Source organism: Paramormyrops kingsleyae, chromosome 17 (genome assembly GCF_048594095.1).
Source record: "Paramormyrops kingsleyae isolate MSU_618 chromosome 17, PKINGS_0.4, whole genome shotgun sequence".
Taxonomy (NCBI): domain Eukaryota; kingdom Metazoa; phylum Chordata; class Actinopteri; order Osteoglossiformes; family Mormyridae; genus Paramormyrops; species Paramormyrops kingsleyae.
In genome coordinates, this window is record NC_132813.1 from 4,213,154 (window position 1) to 4,232,269 (window position 19,116).

The 19,116-nt window shown below is 42.8% G+C and overlaps 2 protein-coding genes across 2 annotated transcripts; both read right to left on the reverse strand.

Moving 5' to 3' along the window:
* Positions 1 to 4,945: 4,945 nt before the first annotated feature.
* On the reverse strand, positions 4,946 to 11,421 carry zbtb38 (zinc finger and BTB domain containing 38). The gene is made up of 2 exons (XM_072701393.1): positions 11,201 to 11,421; positions 4,946 to 9,061 (listed from the first exon to the last, which is right to left on the reverse strand). The coding sequence occupies exon 2, from the start codon at positions 9,059 to 9,061 to the stop codon at positions 5,390 to 5,392; it is 3,672 nt and encodes a 1,223-aa protein (XP_072557494.1). The 5' UTR covers positions 11,201 to 11,421; the 3' UTR covers positions 4,946 to 5,389.
* Positions 11,422 to 16,248: 4,827 nt separating this feature from the next.
* Positions 16,249 to 19,077, reverse strand: fbxo36a (F-box protein 36a). The gene is made up of 5 exons (XM_023821912.1): positions 18,981 to 19,077; positions 18,460 to 18,515; positions 17,576 to 17,648; positions 17,328 to 17,484; positions 16,249 to 16,293 (listed from the first exon to the last, which is right to left on the reverse strand). Exons 1-4 carry the CDS (start codon positions 19,075 to 19,077, stop codon positions 17,363 to 17,365), a joined length of 348 nt encoding a protein of 115 aa, XP_023677680.1. The 3' UTR covers positions 16,249 to 16,293; positions 17,328 to 17,362.
* Positions 19,078 to 19,116: the final 39 nt, after the last annotated feature.

Sequence of the window (19,116 nt, forward strand, 5' to 3'; positions counted from 1 at the left end):
ATACACACATAGACAGGCAAGCACTGGAAAGTAACATTTTAGTAGTCAAAGATTTTTCTCAAGTTTATGCTTGCTGCGGAATGAAGTAGTTAAGATTTGCCTGAAATTCATAACCGCTGAATTTTAAAGTAGAGAACTGTGACATCCTATATCCAGCAGGTGGCCTCCGGCGTCGCTACACAGGGTATAATCGTCTATAATCTAGAGGACAGGTTTCAATTTGAAGCTGTGCTATATAACAGGAGCTGTTTGGCTACCATTGCCAAATTGCCCGTAGGTGTGCATGTGTGAGTGATTGGTGTGTGAGTGACTGGTGTGTGTGTGTGTGCCCTGCGATGGGTTGGCACCCCATCCTGGGTTGTCTCCGCCTGTAGCCACTTTGATAGTCTCCGGACCGCTTGCGACCCTGAATAGGATACGCAGTTAGGTAAAATGGATGGATGGATGTTTGGCTGCCTAACCTGGGTACTTTAATGTATCCATCCACAATCTAATGGATGGGGACTTAGATATTTGAGCTAATTAAATTTCATGTGAATCTGGTGATCTTTTATGCACAGGGAACTTTATACGATTGACTATGAGGAGATGCGAAGGGTCTGTAAACAAAATACTTTTAGTATGAATCATGAGTCTGTGCAAATTTCATCACCTTTCAGACCAACAGCAGGCTAAACTTGAAGCAAATGATCTGTAAAAGAAATAGGATTTCAAACTTACCTCCAGGGAGTGCTAAACCTTTTTTTTCCTTTACCATGAGATGTAGGATAATGAGTTTAAATAAAAGTATGATGTATCGTGATGTAAGAAAACGAGGCTCAACACGTAGAAGTCCAAGTGAAAGCATCAGTGTATGGTGTCAAAATTATATTTGAAGCACCTGAAATATTTAGCTGTACCTTAAGCAATGACGTTGGTTAATCAGCAACAGTTGGTGTATATAAACACACACACACACACAGACACACACACATATATATATATATATATATATATATATATATATATATATATACTGTATATATATACACTATGTATATATATATATATATATATATATATATGTATATACTGTATATATATATATATATATATATATATATATATATATGGTTTTATAACAGAAACTAGATAGATGAGTTTGACACATATTTGGACTATCATTACATTGAGTGTACAGGCAGTTTGAAATGGCTACATTAGGGACAGATAAAAATGTATTAAATTTTGTACTTTCTCAGCTAAATTTTTTTTTTGCATTGATATGTGTGAATGTACACTCTGCTGGAAGTGAAAGGCACTGCGCTCTTGATTTCACTCCATTTTGGATGATGTCAACAAATGCAGATTTTACCGAATTCTTCTTCAGGCCAGATTAACGGCAGGTTCATTTTCTAACAGACCTCAGTAACCATATTTTTCATATGGCCCCTTGAATCTATTACCTTGAATATATTTCCACATTGCAGATTGTAGAAGTATAATTGACATTTTTTTACGATGCCCATTCATCATTCTATCTTACAAGCACTTTTCAGGGTTGTACTGGGTGGGTGAGGGGGTAGGGGGCATGGGGGGACGTCCTCAATGACATGCCAGCAGAGGGCATACAGTATATATGCACATACACATACAACTGTGATTTACAATTGGCATTTCTAAATAGGTTCTAACTAAATTCAAGGTTATTGTCACCTATACTTAGTGGTCATCAACTGGATTATATTACATTCTCATATCCACATACATTTGAAGATTATATATATATAAACATGCATACACATGTTTATATCCTTTATCTGAGTAGGATCAACACAAAAACAGAGAAAAAAGAAAAAAGCCAAATTTGACATAATTTCACACAGAACTCCAAAAATGGGCCGAACAAAATTATTGGCACCTTTTCAAAATTGTGGGTAAATCGCTTTATTTCAAGCATATGATGCTCGTTTGAACTCACCTGTGGCAAGAAACAGTTGCCGGCAATATAGCAAACACACCTGAAGCCAGTTAAATTGGAGAAAAGTTGACTCAGCCTTTCTGTTGTGTCTGTGTGTGCCACACTAAGCATGGAGAACAGAAAGAAGAGCAGAGAATTGTCTGAGGACTTGAGAACAAAAATTCTGGAAAAATTTCAACAATCTCAAGACTATAAGTCCATCTCCAGAGATCTTCATGTTCCTTTGTCCACTGTGTGTAATTAAGACGTTCTCAACACATGGCACTGTAGCTAATATCCCTGGACGTGGACGGAAGTACAAAATTGATAAAAGGCTGCAACGAAGGATAGTCCGAATGGTGGATTAACAGTCTCAATCAACTTCTAAACAAACTCAAGCTGTTCTGCAGACTCAGGGTGCAACAGTGTCAGCTTGAACTATCCGTCGACATCTGAGCGAAATGAAACGCTATGGCAGGAGACCCAGGTGGACCCCACTGCTGACACAGAAACATAAAAAAGCCAGACTGCAGTTTGCCAGAATGTACTTGAGGAAGCCAAAATCCTTCTGGGCGTACGTCTTGTGGACAGATGAGACCAAGGTAGAGCTTTTTGGTAAAGCTCATCATTCTACTGTTTACAGAAAACGGAATGAGGCCTACAAAGAAAAGAACACGGAACCTACAATCAAACATAGTGGAGGTTCTAAGATGTTTTGGGGATGTTTTGCTGCCTCTGGCACTTGATGCCTTGACTGTGTGCAAGGCATCATGAAATCTGAAGACTACCAAAAGATTTTGGGGTGCAATGTAGGGCCCAGTGTCAGAAAGCTGGGTCTGCGTCAGAGGTCATGGGTGTCCCAGCAGGACAATGACCCCAAACATACCTCTAAAAGCACCCAGAAATGGTTGAAGACAAAGTGCTGGAGAGTTCTGGAGTGGCCAGCAATGAGTCCGGATCTAAATCCGATTGAACACTTACGGAGAGATCTCAAAGTTGCTGGTGGGAGAAGGCACCCTTCAAATCCGAGAGACCTTGAGCAGTTTGCAAAAGAAGAGTGGTCAAAAATTCCAGTTGAGCGGTGTAACGAGCTTATTGATGGTTATAGGAAGCGATTGATTTCAGTTGTTTTTTCCAAAGGGCATGCAACCAAATATTAAGTTGAGGGTGCCGATTATTTTGTCCAGCCCAGTTTTTGAGTTTCGTGTGAAATTATGTCAAATTTAGCTTTTTTTTCGCCTCTTTTTTTGTGTTGTTCCAATGCACATAAAGGAAATAAACATGTGTATACCAAAACACTTGTAATTGTAGCAATTTCCTGGGAGAAATGGTGCATTTTCTGGAAGAATTCCAGGGGTGCCAATAATTTCGGCCACGACTGCGTACATATATATATATTTTTTTTACCTGTATTTACCCACATCACTTAAATATCACGTTTTATGCAGCTGAATATTTTATCCTGAAGTAATTCAGGTTAAATATCTTGCTGGAGAGTAATTACTACTTGATTTGGCTGTCTTCACTTCATGGCTCATTGCTGTATCAATGCTTTAGCCTAAACTGGGGACGCGCTCCCACGTTTATGAGAATGCAACACTGCCCCCTTAAGGATCAGGGAGACAATGCAAATCCGAGCGAACAGGAAGGGGGCGTGTACCTTGGCTTTTACAGACATATACGGAGTTACGGACTGCTGCTCAGTACGTCGCTTGGCCTGAAAATGCGTTTTTTTCTCTACAGTGATGACTTTAGGAAGATGTATGAGGTTTAATTTCATTATCCAAGTGGATGTGAGATTAATGTGGCCTGTAAAGCTTTGTGATCAAGAATATTATTCCGAGCAAAAACAAGACAAACAAAGGTGGAAAAGGGACAAACTGTTGAATTTATTTAATGTGTTAATAGCAGGAACTTGTGTCAGGGTGTTGCTTGGAAGGTGACTGACAAAGGAATAGATTAAAATGATCCAAATCATCCAATCCCATCAGATAAAATGAATAGAAACAATGTTAATGGCAGAGAAAGCAAAATAAAATAGCCCATTGCAGACATATAGCCATATAGTAAGATAATGGGTTTAGCCTCCCAGCCCCCGCAATCTTTTGTTACCGATCAGGCACGTGGCCAGTTAGTAAAATGACCAGTGAACCCCCTCAAAATTTGTCTCACCCCCTGGTTGGCAAAAATTTACCAAGCCCCCTCTCACCGGTCATCAAAATCTATTGAGAGGGTATTTTAAAAGCCTGTTAAAAACTGCACTGTTCTCTACCACCTATCTTTAAACTTATGGAACCCATAAGTCCTGGGTAAATTATTATTATTATTATTTTTTCCCCCCTACACAGTTTTGTTTTTTGAATTTCTTTCTTTCTATTTATTATATTCTGCCATATATTATTGCTTTTAAATGTATTTATTTATTTTTATATTGTATTATACTTCCTGCTTTGCCTTGCTTTGTAAAGCACATTGAATGACCTCTTGTGTATGATAATGTGCTATATTAATAAACTTGCTTGCTATTACTGGTTGGTATTATAAGGTTGCCCATCTTCTGGGCCAACCTTAGCAAAACCAATGGATTTTTAATTTCCTAACTGTGCGACACAAATGGCTGCAGTCTGTAAATCTGAACCATGGCAATGTAAGGTCCGCTGGAGAAACTGGCGCTGATACAGGGTTGTACTTGTGTCCCACGGCGAGTGAAGGCACCTCATTAGGTCTGTTATGTGGCTCTGAGTGCAGCACTGACGCATGGAGAGCATTGTGCCTTTTATCTACTTCCCTCCTCTTAACGGGAGATTTACCCGTTTAATCACACAATATATGCATGTTTTCTGTTTGTTGATCTCTTCTTATTCATTTCCTTAATTACTGTGTTTAACGACAGTTAAGTGTAAAATACTGGTATGGTGCCATACGTTTGTTATAACGTTACAGTTTACCGCGGAAGTATACATAGTAGAAATGGAAGAATTAAATCATCATATGTTACACTTTAAATATTGTATGAATGTGGAAATTTTAATCAGCCGTATCATGAAAATAACAATGGCACTTCTAAAAGCATACTAATACATAGATCTCGTATTAATGCAAACATACTGAAAGCTTTTAAAGGTGTTAAACATAGAGAAGCTACAGTCGCTTAGCAGCTATTTTTCGCAATAAGAAATGATATGATGGATACTGATTCTACCATATACCAGGAGCAAGTTATTTGTTAGCTATTCCCAAAAAGGAAATTGAAAAATATAAAAATAAAAACAACATCTTTTAAAAAATGAAAAACTACCAATTATTTTTAGAGTGAAGAAAAATATATTATATTTACATATATATTTTTATTTAAAAAATCTACATAGGTGTACATTATCATATTCAGGTAGGGAATTAAATCATCAATAGAAGCTGAAGTAAGGAGTAGGTAAATTCTTGGTTGGCCAGTTAGCCCAGTGGTCCATTTCTGCTGGGATCCTTTGGCCATATCACGGGGTCATGGTGGAAAGATAGCTCCTCCTTGCAGAGGAACTGAAGCCTAGCTGTGTGATCTGTTCCCATGGGAGTTATGATGCTTTTCTTGCTGTAACTGAGCCCATCTTTAAGGTCCCTTTCATAGTCAAAGGCCTGGCTTTTTAGGTTCTCTGGACCTACTTCTTTCACTCTGTCCTTGGTGGTGGCTTCTTCGGCAGGGCACGGGAGCACGGAGCTGTCGCGAAACGATCTCAGCATTTTTTCTTGGGCTTGTTTGACTTCTTGATAACAATCATTGCTGTTAACCCGCTCCTGCTCCTCTAGCTTAAGGGCTACAGATGAATCTACGTTTAACTCCCAAGCCTCTTGTTTCGGAGCTCGCTTTACTCCGGGTATAGGGCATGTAGTCCTTGGTGGTGACTTGCTGTAACCATCTCCCACCTCAGCTTTAATTAAGTGCCGTTTTTGGTGTATACTCAGAGCAATGGTCGTTTTGCAGATTTTGGGGCAGTAGTAGCAGCTGTAGCCCTTGCTGTGTTTTTCTATATGCTTTTTCTCATGGCTCCTCTTGGTGGCAAGATACAGGAAGCGCTGAGGACAGAAGGCACAGCGATATCGCTTTTCCGTGCTCACAGCCCTGGTGGTATTCTCGAAGCAGGAACCGTTCTCCACACAGGATTTGCAGACGAGGTCCTTGTCTTCTTCGGGGCCATCAAAACTGTCCCTAGAGGTGCACAGCTTACCACAGACCCGGCAGAAACAGGGGCGACAAGAAATCACATGTGTCTGCAGCGAGGACAAGGTGAAAAACATAGCATTGCAGGTGTCACAAGTATAAGTCATCTTGTCACCACTGTTCTTCAACTGGCTTCTAGTCTCTGCTTTGTCTGATGAGATTGTGTCATTTAGGCTGTAGCCCATATCCACGCAGCCCCCCCGAGTATTGGGTTCTAGGACCTTCATGTCTTCCTTCACATGTCTGCCTAGCTGTCTGCTATGACTCCGTCTCCTCTTGCATCTCAACTTCTTTGGTTTTTTCTTAGGTTTGTAGGAATAGTATGGACGCCAAAGTTGGTCTGCCGTGTCATGGTCAGTGGCATCATCATATGCTTCTGTTTCTGCAAGTGAGGCGACCTCAGTTCTTAGACGTAGGTCTGGGCAATGGCCACTCCTTTCTAAGTTGTTGTTCAGGTCTTCCTTGTCCACTTGACAATGGCTCTTCTTCCTTCTTCTTGAAAAAAGCTTAGAACCCCTTATTCTCCGGCGGACGAGGGCCTCTTCACCAATCTTTACTGTGATCTGGCAGAGAGGAAGAACCCGACTGTCCTCTGATGGTCCTGGACATGCAGGCTTGGCAATGTAAGTTTCAGTTTTCCTCTGATCCCTCCCAAGAAGATAATTAGCCATAGCTTCAGTATGATGGGGAGCACCAGTAAGGGCCTCCAGCGGATTCTCTAAGTTAAGAGATCTATCATGGCTTTGATCTAGGAAGGGCTTGTCATTTTGGAAAGTCTTCAGTGCTGCTGGGGAATTATCATTGCCTTGCCTAATCACAGAAGAAACTTTATTAGCTGGATTTGAAGCAAGGGAAGGCATGCAACCATATCTGATGACTGATGGGCCACTGTTGTCATCATAAGTGAAGTTGGTGCACACCTCCTTCATGGAAGACACTGAAGGCCTTGGTCTCAGTGAAGGTACTCCTTCGGAAGACAAGGGCTGAACTACATCCTGGTCACATGGCTGATCAAAGGTAATGTGGGGAGTCACAGATGCGATCACTTTAGGTGTTGCCATGAATGTTACAGGCATATTGAACAAAGAATCACTCGAACAGACATTTGTGCCGGTCTCGTCAAAAGAGACTGTGGGTGAGCTGCAGCCCAGGGAGAAGGTCTTGTTGGGGGATTCCTCAGGGAAGGTTTGACTGTACGTGTACCGCCTCTTTCGAAACGTCATCGGTAGAAGCCTGTAGAGCTTAATGGGATAAATGCTGCCCTTGAGACTACCGTTAGCCGATTTCCTGTTGACGACCATCCTGGGGTCAATCCCGTGGTAGGATTTCTGATGGTTCTTCAGGATGTAGTAGGTCATGAAGGTATCCAGACAGAAGATGCACTGATAGCGGCGTTCCCCTGTGTGCCAGACCTCGTGCTTGGTGCGGTACTCGGCCAGGGCAAACACTTTGTCACAGTAGTGACACGGGTATGCCCTGTGCCAGGAGTGCACGTTCTCGTGTCTCCTCAGGCTGGACAGGGTCACATAGGCCCGTTTACATACACCACATGTGTACACTCTCTTGTCTTTCACCTTCCTGGTTCTTCCATCCACCTCCTGCGGTTCCTCAGTCAACCCCTTGGGAGTCGAGAGGTCGTTTGAGCAGAGAGATGGCTGCAGTGAGATCTCCCTCTCAGGTGTACTTCGTTCATCGCCGGCAGAAGATCTATCGCCGTCCTCCGTGCCCCTGAGGTCACATTCGGTTTCAGTCGTCTGGGCTTTGTTGCACACCTGCTCATGGGTACGCAGTCGTTTCAGGTGCATGAATTTTCTGCAACAGAACTTGCAGAACAAATGCCTTGCAAACCTCTTCTTGGGGATTTGTGAGTGTCTGCTGGGAGTTGCTCTGCTGCTGGGTGTCTCTGGGAAGGAATCGCAGCGGGAGGACAGCAGTGATGGACACGGAGGGCTTGTCACTCGTGCTGAGGCAGGCTCGCTCACAGGTAGCTCTGTTGTGCTGCTTACCTGATCGTTGGTATCTGAGGATGTGGATGTCAGTGTGGATGCTGCAGTGGTAGCCATAGCAGCGGTTGAAATCTGGCAGTCACTGCTGGCCAGCACAGGAGTGCCAAGGGCGAGTGTGGCAGGCCTGTGTCGTTTCTTTAGTGGACCTGAGCTCTGGTATATTTGTGATTTGGGCAGTGCCAGAGACGGAGCCACGGCTTCCTTTTCACCTCCCTGGCTCACGGCGTATGAGTGTTCGGAGAGATTGTGCACAGGCTCGCAAAATGCGGGGGTGGAGTTTTGGGTGAGGAGGAGGCCTGGCTCGACGGGTCGTCTCCCCTCACCCCGCAGGCCTAAGGGGGCTCCAGCCTCTGTTATGGAGAAAGCGTTGGTGATCCGGGGACCGCTGGCACTTTCTACCTCTTCGGCCCGGGCCGTCTCGTTCTTCAGCAGTTGAGGACTGATGGACGTAGGGGTATTGCTTGGACTGACTGTTTTGATTGGCTGCTGGGTTTGGCAGGAGGGCACACCGGGGCCTCGCTTCTCATGTTCCACCATGTTCTCCAGAAAGGGGATGCCAAGCCTTTTCCCTGCGGCCACCAGCAGCCTGGTATCCTCAACACCCGTAGGAGCCACTTTGGAGCTGTAGATGAAGTTAAGGATGCTGGCAAAAACCTCAGACCTGAGATCCACCAGCTCCAGCACCTGGCTCAATGAGCCAGGCTCGGGAGTGGAGAAGGTGCTCCGGAAGTATCCGCTTGAGGCGGCCAGGACATTGCGGTGAGCCTTGAATTTGATGTCCTCGACCACGATGGTTACATCGCAGAACAAGCCGCTTGTGCGCTGCTCGTTCAGCGAGCTGAGAATTGCGTGGGCGTGGACACTGTCCATCAGGCCTTTGGTGTTGGCCGACACCACTGTCATCTGCAGGGAGGACAGCACAAGCTGTGTTAGTAAGAATGCTGCACATCAGAAAGAGGAAGTAATGTTTATGTACGTTGTGTAGGTAACTGGTTAAAACAACACTTTACACAATGTCTAGGAACATCACAAAGTGCAGTTCAGCTACCAATCACTGTACATATATATTGTTATAATTAGTTGTAATTAACTGTAGGTATAATTATAGTTTAATAGGGCTTTCTAGCATTTAACAACTGAACATTGTTGATTTTAATGTGTTTTTTTAATGCATTGATCTCCTTATTCTTATATTCTGATAATTTTTGTCCCCCTCTTGTGGATAAACATTGACATTAAACCACAATTTTATCACACACACACACACACACACACACACCTGAAAGCTAGTTTCTTTCCGTGATATCTTTTGTGAGTACACACACGGCCCCTAAAGACACTTTTTTGTCTGTGATTCTCTCTATACATGAATACACGCACAGCCTACATGGAAGGGCCTGTTCTATTTGGGCAAGTTTGTTTATGTAAAGGTAAATATCTGTGTAATGCTGTGAATTTACATGAATACCCATAAATATTTGCACATTTGCTTACGGTAACATGCGTTCGCTTGTGCATTTCCCATTAGTGCATCACAGTAAGCAAGCAGACATTTTAAAAAGTCTGTTTCCTGTGTCTCGCTTATGGTGAAAAATGCAACTGAGTCCTGCCTGATTCACGACCTATGTATGCGAATATAATATTTTCTAGTGTGTTTACTATTCGGTAATAGTAAGGCAAGTCACGTTTTGCACGAAAACAGGCGTCTCGTGATGGCTAACGACATGGTCTTGGCCATGAGACGCAGCCGCGGCTCTTAGCGGAACCACTCCGGAACGGTAAACCCAAGCAGCCTCCATAAATACGCCGGGCGCTGCTGTGCTACGGAGGCTGTGGCACGCCCTTCGCCCAAGAGCATGGCAGCCATTTTACCCACATGTTCACAGAGAGGGGAGACGGCAAGATGGCCTCCGGGGAGGGGGCTTTTTGCCTGATAATATTCGAAGATCCCTGCCCGCCCGCTTACGATATCTTTCCGTTCCGACCAGTCAAAGCCGCATCTCATTCTTACTCAGATGTTCCTCTGCTTAAAATAAGATTATGCTAAGAAGCTCTGGATGAATTATATAGAAAAAACGTAAACAATTTTCACTTAGCCTCCACCCAATGGGCTCTGAGCAGCCTAATATGGTCGACGCTGCTACTCTAGACTTACTGTTAACGTCTAACAATACAGACAAAACCCAGTGTAAGACACCGATCCTCAGACTCATACGTGCTTTATAATGGTGCTCATTTTGAAACCAGTTTCTTCTTTTTCTTCTTACAATTATTAATCAGTGTTATGTTGAGTCAGTACTGGAACCCAGCTGATTGCTGATAAACCTGCGAGCTCTGTGTGCTCGCGGCAGGCCTGGTTGCCAAGGCAACATGCTGTGGCGCAGCACTTATTCGGCCGCGGCTGAATCGCAGTAGCGGCTTCGGCTGTCCGGGGATCTGCTCCCATTCGCCGCTGCGGGAAGCCAGCTGCTGCAGCCTGAGGTGAGCGGGAGCGAGGAGGTCCACCTGCCCGCTGCGGAAGGACGGCTTTGTCTGCACGCCTGTGTCTGTGCTCCGCGTGAAAGCGAGACTGCACGACTGCAGCTCCAGCTCGCCGCTCATGCCAACCGTGCTTGGCTTCATCCGTGTTCATCTCACTGCTCTCAGCCTTTTCTCGAACATAATATTCCACCCACAGTATTCATACACCAGGCATCGTTGGTTGTTTAGAAAACTATGCGCCTTATTTTCGTTTGCGCGTGCATCGTCCTTTTGTTTAACAGAAATTTCATATTTTTCATCATCAAATGCTATTGGCCACACCCTATATCGTAGCTTAAAATAGCAATAAGTCAAAGGAACATTAAAATTCCCCTTTCCATTCCATAGCAAAGTGTAACAAACGGCACGGCATGACATAATCAGTCACATAATCAGCAGAGACATCGTTAATCGATTGCTAAGTGAAGAGCACATGGATACATCCATTCACATCATCTGTAGCTGTCATTGGCACTTTTGGCTTGAAAACAGTTTATTGTGAAAAAAACATGCAAAACATACCTGCAAAAAAATAAAATCAGTGAAAGCGACGCTGTAGAGCAAAAATTAAGAAAAAGATCATGCCGAGTCCCTCTGCCACACTTTATGTTCTCTACCTTAAAAAATAAACAGTTTGTAAACTGCAAGAAGTGGAAGGCTTGTTTGACAGGACTTGCTGTTGCTCTGTGGTGCTGTTAGATGCAAACCTTCTCTCTCTCTCCCTCTCTCTCTCTAGCATTCTCGTTTCAGCCTCCTTCCACTCTCTCTCCAATCCAAAAGCTACCCGGTGCCCTGCTCCCTGGTTGCTATCCTCTCGCTGCCCGCTTGCTGCCCGCTCGCTGCCCGCTTGCTGCTCCAGTGCGAGGGCTCTGCCAGAGGACAGGTAAAAATAGCAGCGTGGAGTGTTCAGGCTGCTTGCAGCTGAGCCGGAAGTGAGAGCTTTATGATGCACTACTGCACGCAAAGTGAGTGATTCGCTTCTCCATCACATCAGCGCCGTGTGGGGAGAAGGTTAGGCGGCATCATGCAGCAGCGGCTGCACCAGAGAGCCTCAGAACCACAAAAACAGAAATGACTTGGCAAACGTTACACTGCAACCTCAGACACATAAACGACTCAGAAAATGTTACTCTGCAACATCAGACACGTAAACGTTTCAGCAAATGTTACTCTGCAGCCTCAAACACGTAAACATCTCAGCAAATGTTACTCTGCAGCTTCAAACACAGACAATGAAATATATATTACTCTGCAGTCATATAAACAGAAATGACTCAGTAAGCATTACTCTGCAGCCATACATGGAGAAATGACTCAGCAAACATTTCTCTGCAGCCTCAAACACATAGATGACACAGTAGATATTACTCTGCAGTCACAATTGCAGAAACGAGTCAGCAAATGTTGCTCTGCAGCCTCAGATGCATAAACGATTTACCAAACATTACTCTGCAGTCTCTGATGCATAAACGACTCAGCAAATGTTACTCTACAGCCCCAAACACAGAAACGACTCAGCAAATGTTACCGCAGCCTCAGACGCATGAACAATTCAGCAAACGTTACAGTGCAGCCCCAAGCGCTGAAACAAGTTGGAAAATTTTACTCTGCACCCCTAAACACAGGAAACACTGAGCAAACGTTACTCTGTAGCTAAAAGCATAAAGCACAAGTCCATGACTTAGCAGTCACCAAAGCAACTGATGTAGATTACTGCATGCACAACTGCACATCACAAATTGTCACAGATCTGAAGTACTTTGGTTTTGGAGAAAAGAGTAGAAGACTTGGAGAGACATTAACTGATTACCACAGACGCATAAAAGCTATTATTTGTGCGCCAGGTCATAAGGCAGGGCTGATCTGCCAGCATCGCTTGACTTTTTAATAGCCTAATGAACAATAGCCATGTATGCCTCTGTGAGTATGAGCAGAGGATTAACGGAGGATGAAAAGGCATAAGCAGGCACAACCAGTGCTGCTAAGATAACCTGGGACAGTCCAAGTACTTTTCAATATTTCATGACTAATTCAAGACACATCTTAATGACCAGTGATGATGGTAGTCTAAATCTCTCACAGATACACACTTATAGCAAACACACACACACACACACACACACGTTTGTATTCACATCTTTGTGGGGACCATCCATTCATTTATATGGGCAAAACCCTAATTCCATCAATTGCAACCTTGACCCGTACCCAGCCCTAACCTTACCCACAAGTAAACAAACAAAATACAAGTCTTGACATTTTTTTTTTTTACTGTAGTCAAAGATTTTTGTAAAAATGAGTTTCCCCTTGTGGACAAAAATGGTCCCTGCAACATCAAAATAATAGGTCTTTCTCACATGGTGGGGAAATTTGGTCCCCACAATGTAATATATATATAACCCACACACACTGTCTACCACCTGCTATGACCTACTGTTTTCATTCCTGCTCAACCTGCTTTTCAAGTTTGACCTTAGTGCAGCTATGTCCCATGTCCTTTGTCCACTTGACTATAGGGGAAGAAGAGCAGAGCCCTGGTTGTTAGACTGTTAACGGGACTGACAGCTTTTTCAGGGTTAATGACATTTAGGCATTGACTCTACAGTGAAACTAAGGAAGCAGAATTAGAGACTGTCAGAACAGTCTCTAACCAAAATCTGCCACCTACAAATTTTTTTTATTTTAAATGTTACAATATTATACACTCACTGGCCACTTTATTAGGTACACCTGATCAACTGCTCATTGGAACAAACATCTAATTAGCCAAGATCTGTAGCTGATCTACTAGAATTTTCACATAAAAGAGGTTTGCACTTTAGGGTTTACAGAGAATGGACTGAATAAGAAAAGGATCCAGTGAGCAGCGGTTCTCTGGGCGAAAATGCCTTGTTGATGGCAGAGGTCAGAGAAAAACGGCCAGCTTGGTTCAAGCTGAATGAAACGAAAGTGTAACTCAAGTAATAACTCGTTACACGCAAGGTATGTAGAATAGCATCAGAATAGCATTTATGCATCAGAGAATAGCACCACTCAATGTGTTGAACCTTGAAGCAGATGGGCTACAGTAGCAGAAGACCACGCGCAGCTCCACTCCTGTCAAAGAACAGCAAACTGAGGCTATAGCGGGTACGGGCTCACAAAAAATGGACAATGGAACGTTGGAAAATTTTTGCCTGGTCAAAGGAGTCTAGATTTCCACTGCCACATTTAAATAGTAGGGTGAGAATTTGGCATAAACTACATGAAAGCATGGATCCATCCTGCCTTATATCAATCAAGGCTGCTACTGGTGCTGTAATGGTGTGAAGGATATTTTCTTGGCACGCTTTGGGCCCCCTTAGTACCAAATGAGCATCGTTTAAAAGCCACAGGCTACATGAGTCCTGTTCCTGACCATGTGACCACGGTGTACCCAGCTTCACCCTGTACCTAGGCGGCGTAACGCAAAGCTCATATCGTCTCGCACTGGCTTGTTGAACATGCCAATGCTTTCACTACATACCTGATCCAATTGAGCACCTATGGGATGTAGTGGAATGGCGGATCTGCATCATGAAGGTGCAGCTGCAAATCTGCAGCAACTTCATGCTGCCATCATGTCAACATTGACCAAAGACTAATGAATGTTTCAAGCACCTTGTTGAATCTGTGCCACGTAGAATCAAAGCAGTTCTAAAGGCCTTAGGGATCCAACACAGTACTAGCAATGTGTACCTTATAAAGTGGCCAGTGAGTGTATATGAATGATGCTACATAATATCAACATTGCATAATTCATTGCAAAAATTCAACACTATATCTAAGAAAAAGTACATATTAGAGGTCTGTAGTACATGCATGTGCATGGTCTGTGATGGACTGCCAGAATAAATTAATAAACTGTCAAACTTCCCAATGAATCTACAATGTACAAAACATATTCAAGGAAAATAATTCGAATGACCTCATGACAAATACAGTTGCTGAGGTTTTGTTTTTAAAATTAAGCTGCAGTTAATCTCCCCTGGGGAAAAATTCAGTAAAAGAATATGCTGCATATGTTGACTTCAAAATGGAGTGAACGCAAGAATGCAGTGCCTTTCACTTCCAGCAGGGGGTGTACACTCACACTTAACTGTACTTGTACTAGCAGAGAAAGTAAAATTTTAGTACGTTTTATTTATTCCTAATGAAGTTATTTCAAATCATGTGTGGAGTGTTGATCTAATTGGAGTCCATGCTCCCTAGAGGTGTGATAGCCTGTTTAACAAAAACAAAAAATCTTTTAAGTTTAGATTCTGTTGTTGATCTGAAAAGAGATGGAATTTGCAGAAACTCATGATTAAAGAATTTTGTTTACAGACCCTTTACTTCTTCTGATATGGTCATTTGTATAAAGCTCCCCTGTGTATAAAATATCATCAGATTCAGTTGAATTTGAATGATGTCAAATATCTAAACTTCACTGGATTTTGTTCAGGAAATGCAAAGCTTGAAAGCTGGAACTTGAAACAATGTTGCAAGAAAACACACAGGAAAAATCATCAATAAGCTTACAATGGCTCATGTGGGAGAGGGGGGATCTGCCCCCACCACAATGCTGACCCTGACTTAGTGTAAAAATGTAATCCCAGATTATTGTTTATGTGTGAGTTGAACTTCGTGTGTAATTTTGTGTGAGTGTGTGTCCTTGTGAAAGACTAGCATCAGGTCATTGGGATAGGGTCCACACTCATTGTGATGCAGAGTTTAATGTGAGGCTTGTGGGAAGGGAAATGGTATCTGCTTAAAGTTGCCACATGCTACAAAAATATTAGATGTTTTACAGTATAAGGACTGTGAGTGGCAGGTTTGTACTGTGGGATCTTGGGACTATAGAAGTTCAAACCTGCGAAATTACAGAATGGGATCAAAGGGAGAGTCATCTGCACTCTGTCTGGACTGGTTTCTTTCTTTAATGAGCACAGGACCAACATAGGAAGGAGAGAGAGCTGGCTGTGTGGAACAAAGTCATAGAGCATGCAAGTAGTTGGCCCATAGAGAGTGAACTGCCTCTAAGAGAGAAAATTGATTTAGCAGAGCTTGAATTAAGTAGTTTGTTAGGTTTTGAGAAAAGACACACTTCTCCTTGAAGTCTCTCATGCTCTGACTGGAAGATCCGGAATAAATCAAAAAGTCAGACAGGCAGTAATAAATCTATCAGATTAGGGAAAGCAGAGGTGGAGAGAGAGATGAGAAAATAACCAAGAGATGAGGTAGAAAAGGAGTAAGAACAAGGTCAGTGATAAAACAAGCAGCTAGTGTATCAGATAGACTATGGAAAATGTAAGGATGAATCTCAAATGAATGTTTAACTGGTTAGGCATTAAGATCTAAAAATGAATCTTAAGCATCATATGATGTGCATTTGCAGATGATTTATTAATGGCTATAATGTCCCGTCCCAGTCTGACCCAGGCTATTAATGGCTACTTCTGCTGACTGCATCCCTGACTGTCCTCCTTCTACACCCGCCGCTTATTGGTGAAGAACACCTTCCAGACGTCCAGGTTTGCTGAGGCCTCCATCTCAGGCCTGAAGGTTTCACTGGGATCTCTGGCCATCTGCTCCCAAAATTGTCTGGAATCACACAGCTGGATACAAACCAAAAGCACGTGCAGTAATGAAAACGTGTGACGGTCACATCCAGTCATAAGGCATCACCACAGCTGTCTTTACACTTCATATATATGTGAACAGAATATTAATCAAAGATCCCAGAGAAATTCATCTCAAATGGGAAAATTGTACAGAAAATTCAATACATCCATTATATTGAGGTTAATTATAGCAGCATTAATATGATGATTGGGGTAGGAAACTTTAGGAAAAAGTTACAGAGACCTGTGTACCAGCATGACCAGGTTGAAGAACAGCTTCTACCCCAGAGCAGTGACAATTTTGAAGCAGTGCTCACTCCCTCCCCTCCCCCATAACCCACCCACTACTGTAATTAAACTGGCCCTCTGTCACACCACACATATTTACACACTTATACATGCTGAACTGTGTACAATCCGTGTATAATGGCATAGAATGTATTATATCTTAACCATTGTCACTGTGTTCATTATTTTTTCTACCCCCCCTTCAAGTGCATCTCAAACACTGTGACCCTTCATTTGTTTGTTTATTTGCCTCTCCACTCCTCAAGTGCAATAATTTTTTATCCCAAGTGAAATACTCTGTATAATATGCTACTATGTATAATATGCTACTGGCTTCTTTGCTTCCAGTACCAGTATTATTTTTGGTGTATATATATATATATATATATATATATATATGGTGTATATGTATATATATATAGAGGTTGAATATTTATAACTGTCAAAAGGTTTATTATATACAAGTGCGCCCTCTGCTGGACATGTGCTGCATGTCCCATTTCTGTTTCTAAAGCAGGCCATGGTCATAATGGAATTAAATTTTAATAAATGAAATGAGTAGTAATTTTTCTTTCATGAGTTAAAGTCCTGGGAACGTGGCTTGCGTTTTATTTCGATATATTAAATGGTATTTACATTTAGCACTATTTTTATTAAAGAAAGTGCACTTTTCTCCCAAATCTCAGTCAACATGCAGAGGCTATGCGTCACTGAGTGTGAGAGTATCCCAAAGCACTCACCTGTCTGAGGTGCACCAGAGCTGCAAGAGATCCTCTTATCCAGGGAGGACCATTATCTGCAGCAGTGGGGCATCAGGCAGGCAGTCCAGGGAGTCAAACTGCCCCTGGCACAGATGCTGGGCATATTGCAGGATACTGGTTCCGACCATCACCTGGTCTACATACAGCCATGTGTTTTACCTCTCTAACTGATATGGAGAATAATATACAAGCAGAAATGTGGAGGCTGTGGAAAAAAAAGATGGCACTTTCAGAGGCTATCTCACTCTGAAGACTGGGATAGAGCAAAAAGTCTTGGTAGTTTTCCCTTATTTCTGCAGGCTGTGTAGAAAATACAGCCTGCATCCCCCCCCATCTTACCAAAGCATTACAGATGTCAAGTGGATGCTGCCAATGTGACCTTAACATATGGCGTCTTACCGTCCGATACGTCTCAGACCATGACACGCTCTGCTTTTACAAGTTTACATGATTCACTTTATGTGAAAGTGTCATAGTGTTCTGGAATCATGACTGGATACATACAACATGCAGGTGGGTTCTGTGCGGCTGATCAGCAGGGGGTGTAGCTTGAAATTTTAGGTCTACAGACAAAATGTCACCTTGAGCTCCCTGCCAAATGTTGCATATAACTTCATGTATTCAAGGGCCTCTGTAAGATGCTGCTCCGCCTGAAGCTGCCCCTGTATCCATTACCCTACCGCACCCCTGCAGCTCAGCATTATAATCGGTAACATTCTAAGACCTAAATGAACTTCGATGTGGTTTGATTGTTGGTGGCAGATGTGGTGGTCAGGGGCGGATTAACGCACAGGCTAGATATGGCTTAAGCCTAGGGGCCCCACGTGTGCCAGCCTGCAAGGGGGCCCCCATTGGCGCGGAGAGGGGCGGGGTTGGGGGGCCCACAGACTACTGTAGCCTAGGGGCCTCTGTACACCTTAATCCGCCCCTGGTGGTGGTACCAGCTTCTTATAAATGGTCACTTTCCTCACCAGTTTAATGTTTAATGGTGCAATAAACAAAGAACAAATAATAATTAAAAAACTTTGATAATGAGAGAGATCAGAAGAGGGTAGCCAGACTCGTTAAAGCTAACAGGAAGGTCACAAGTGCTAAAACAACAGTCCAGTACAAAAGTGGTGTCCAAGGTGGCATCTCTGGACACATTTGTCAATCCTTCAGGAGGATCTGGAGACAATAGGGCAAACTAACTAAGATTATAAAAAGTGACCAGATAAAATGGCCCTTTATGTATATGTACTGATTATATAAACAAAGACTCCAAATACATATGCAATGTATACGGTCTTAGATATGTTAATAAAATATAGACAGGAAAAAGCTCACTTACAGATTTTAAACCGGGATTTATTTCATAATAGTATTTTTCTTAATGTGCCATCAAAAACATGGCTTAGTAGAGTGAGAGTAGGGAAATTTCCTTTAACATAACTGACTACAGGAAATTCAACCTCTGTTTTAAATCACTACCTTTTATCGTATGCTAATTAAAAAAGAGGCTTGATTTTAATTGTTGATCTTTACTATTGAGCTTGCTGTAATATCTTATTTCATAACGTTTTGCTAACCTCCACAGAACCTTCTCAGCCTGAAATTATAATATACTGATGTCAAAGGAAACGTGTGGTGTACTTTGTTTTTTTGTAACAAGAAGCTGGAAGAAGTCATCGGAGGGCGAAGGGCCTTGGCCACTGATTTCAAACACCGTATCTCCCAGTAAAGGCGCCATATTGGGACGCTAAGGCGTTACCAGGACAACGGACAGGAC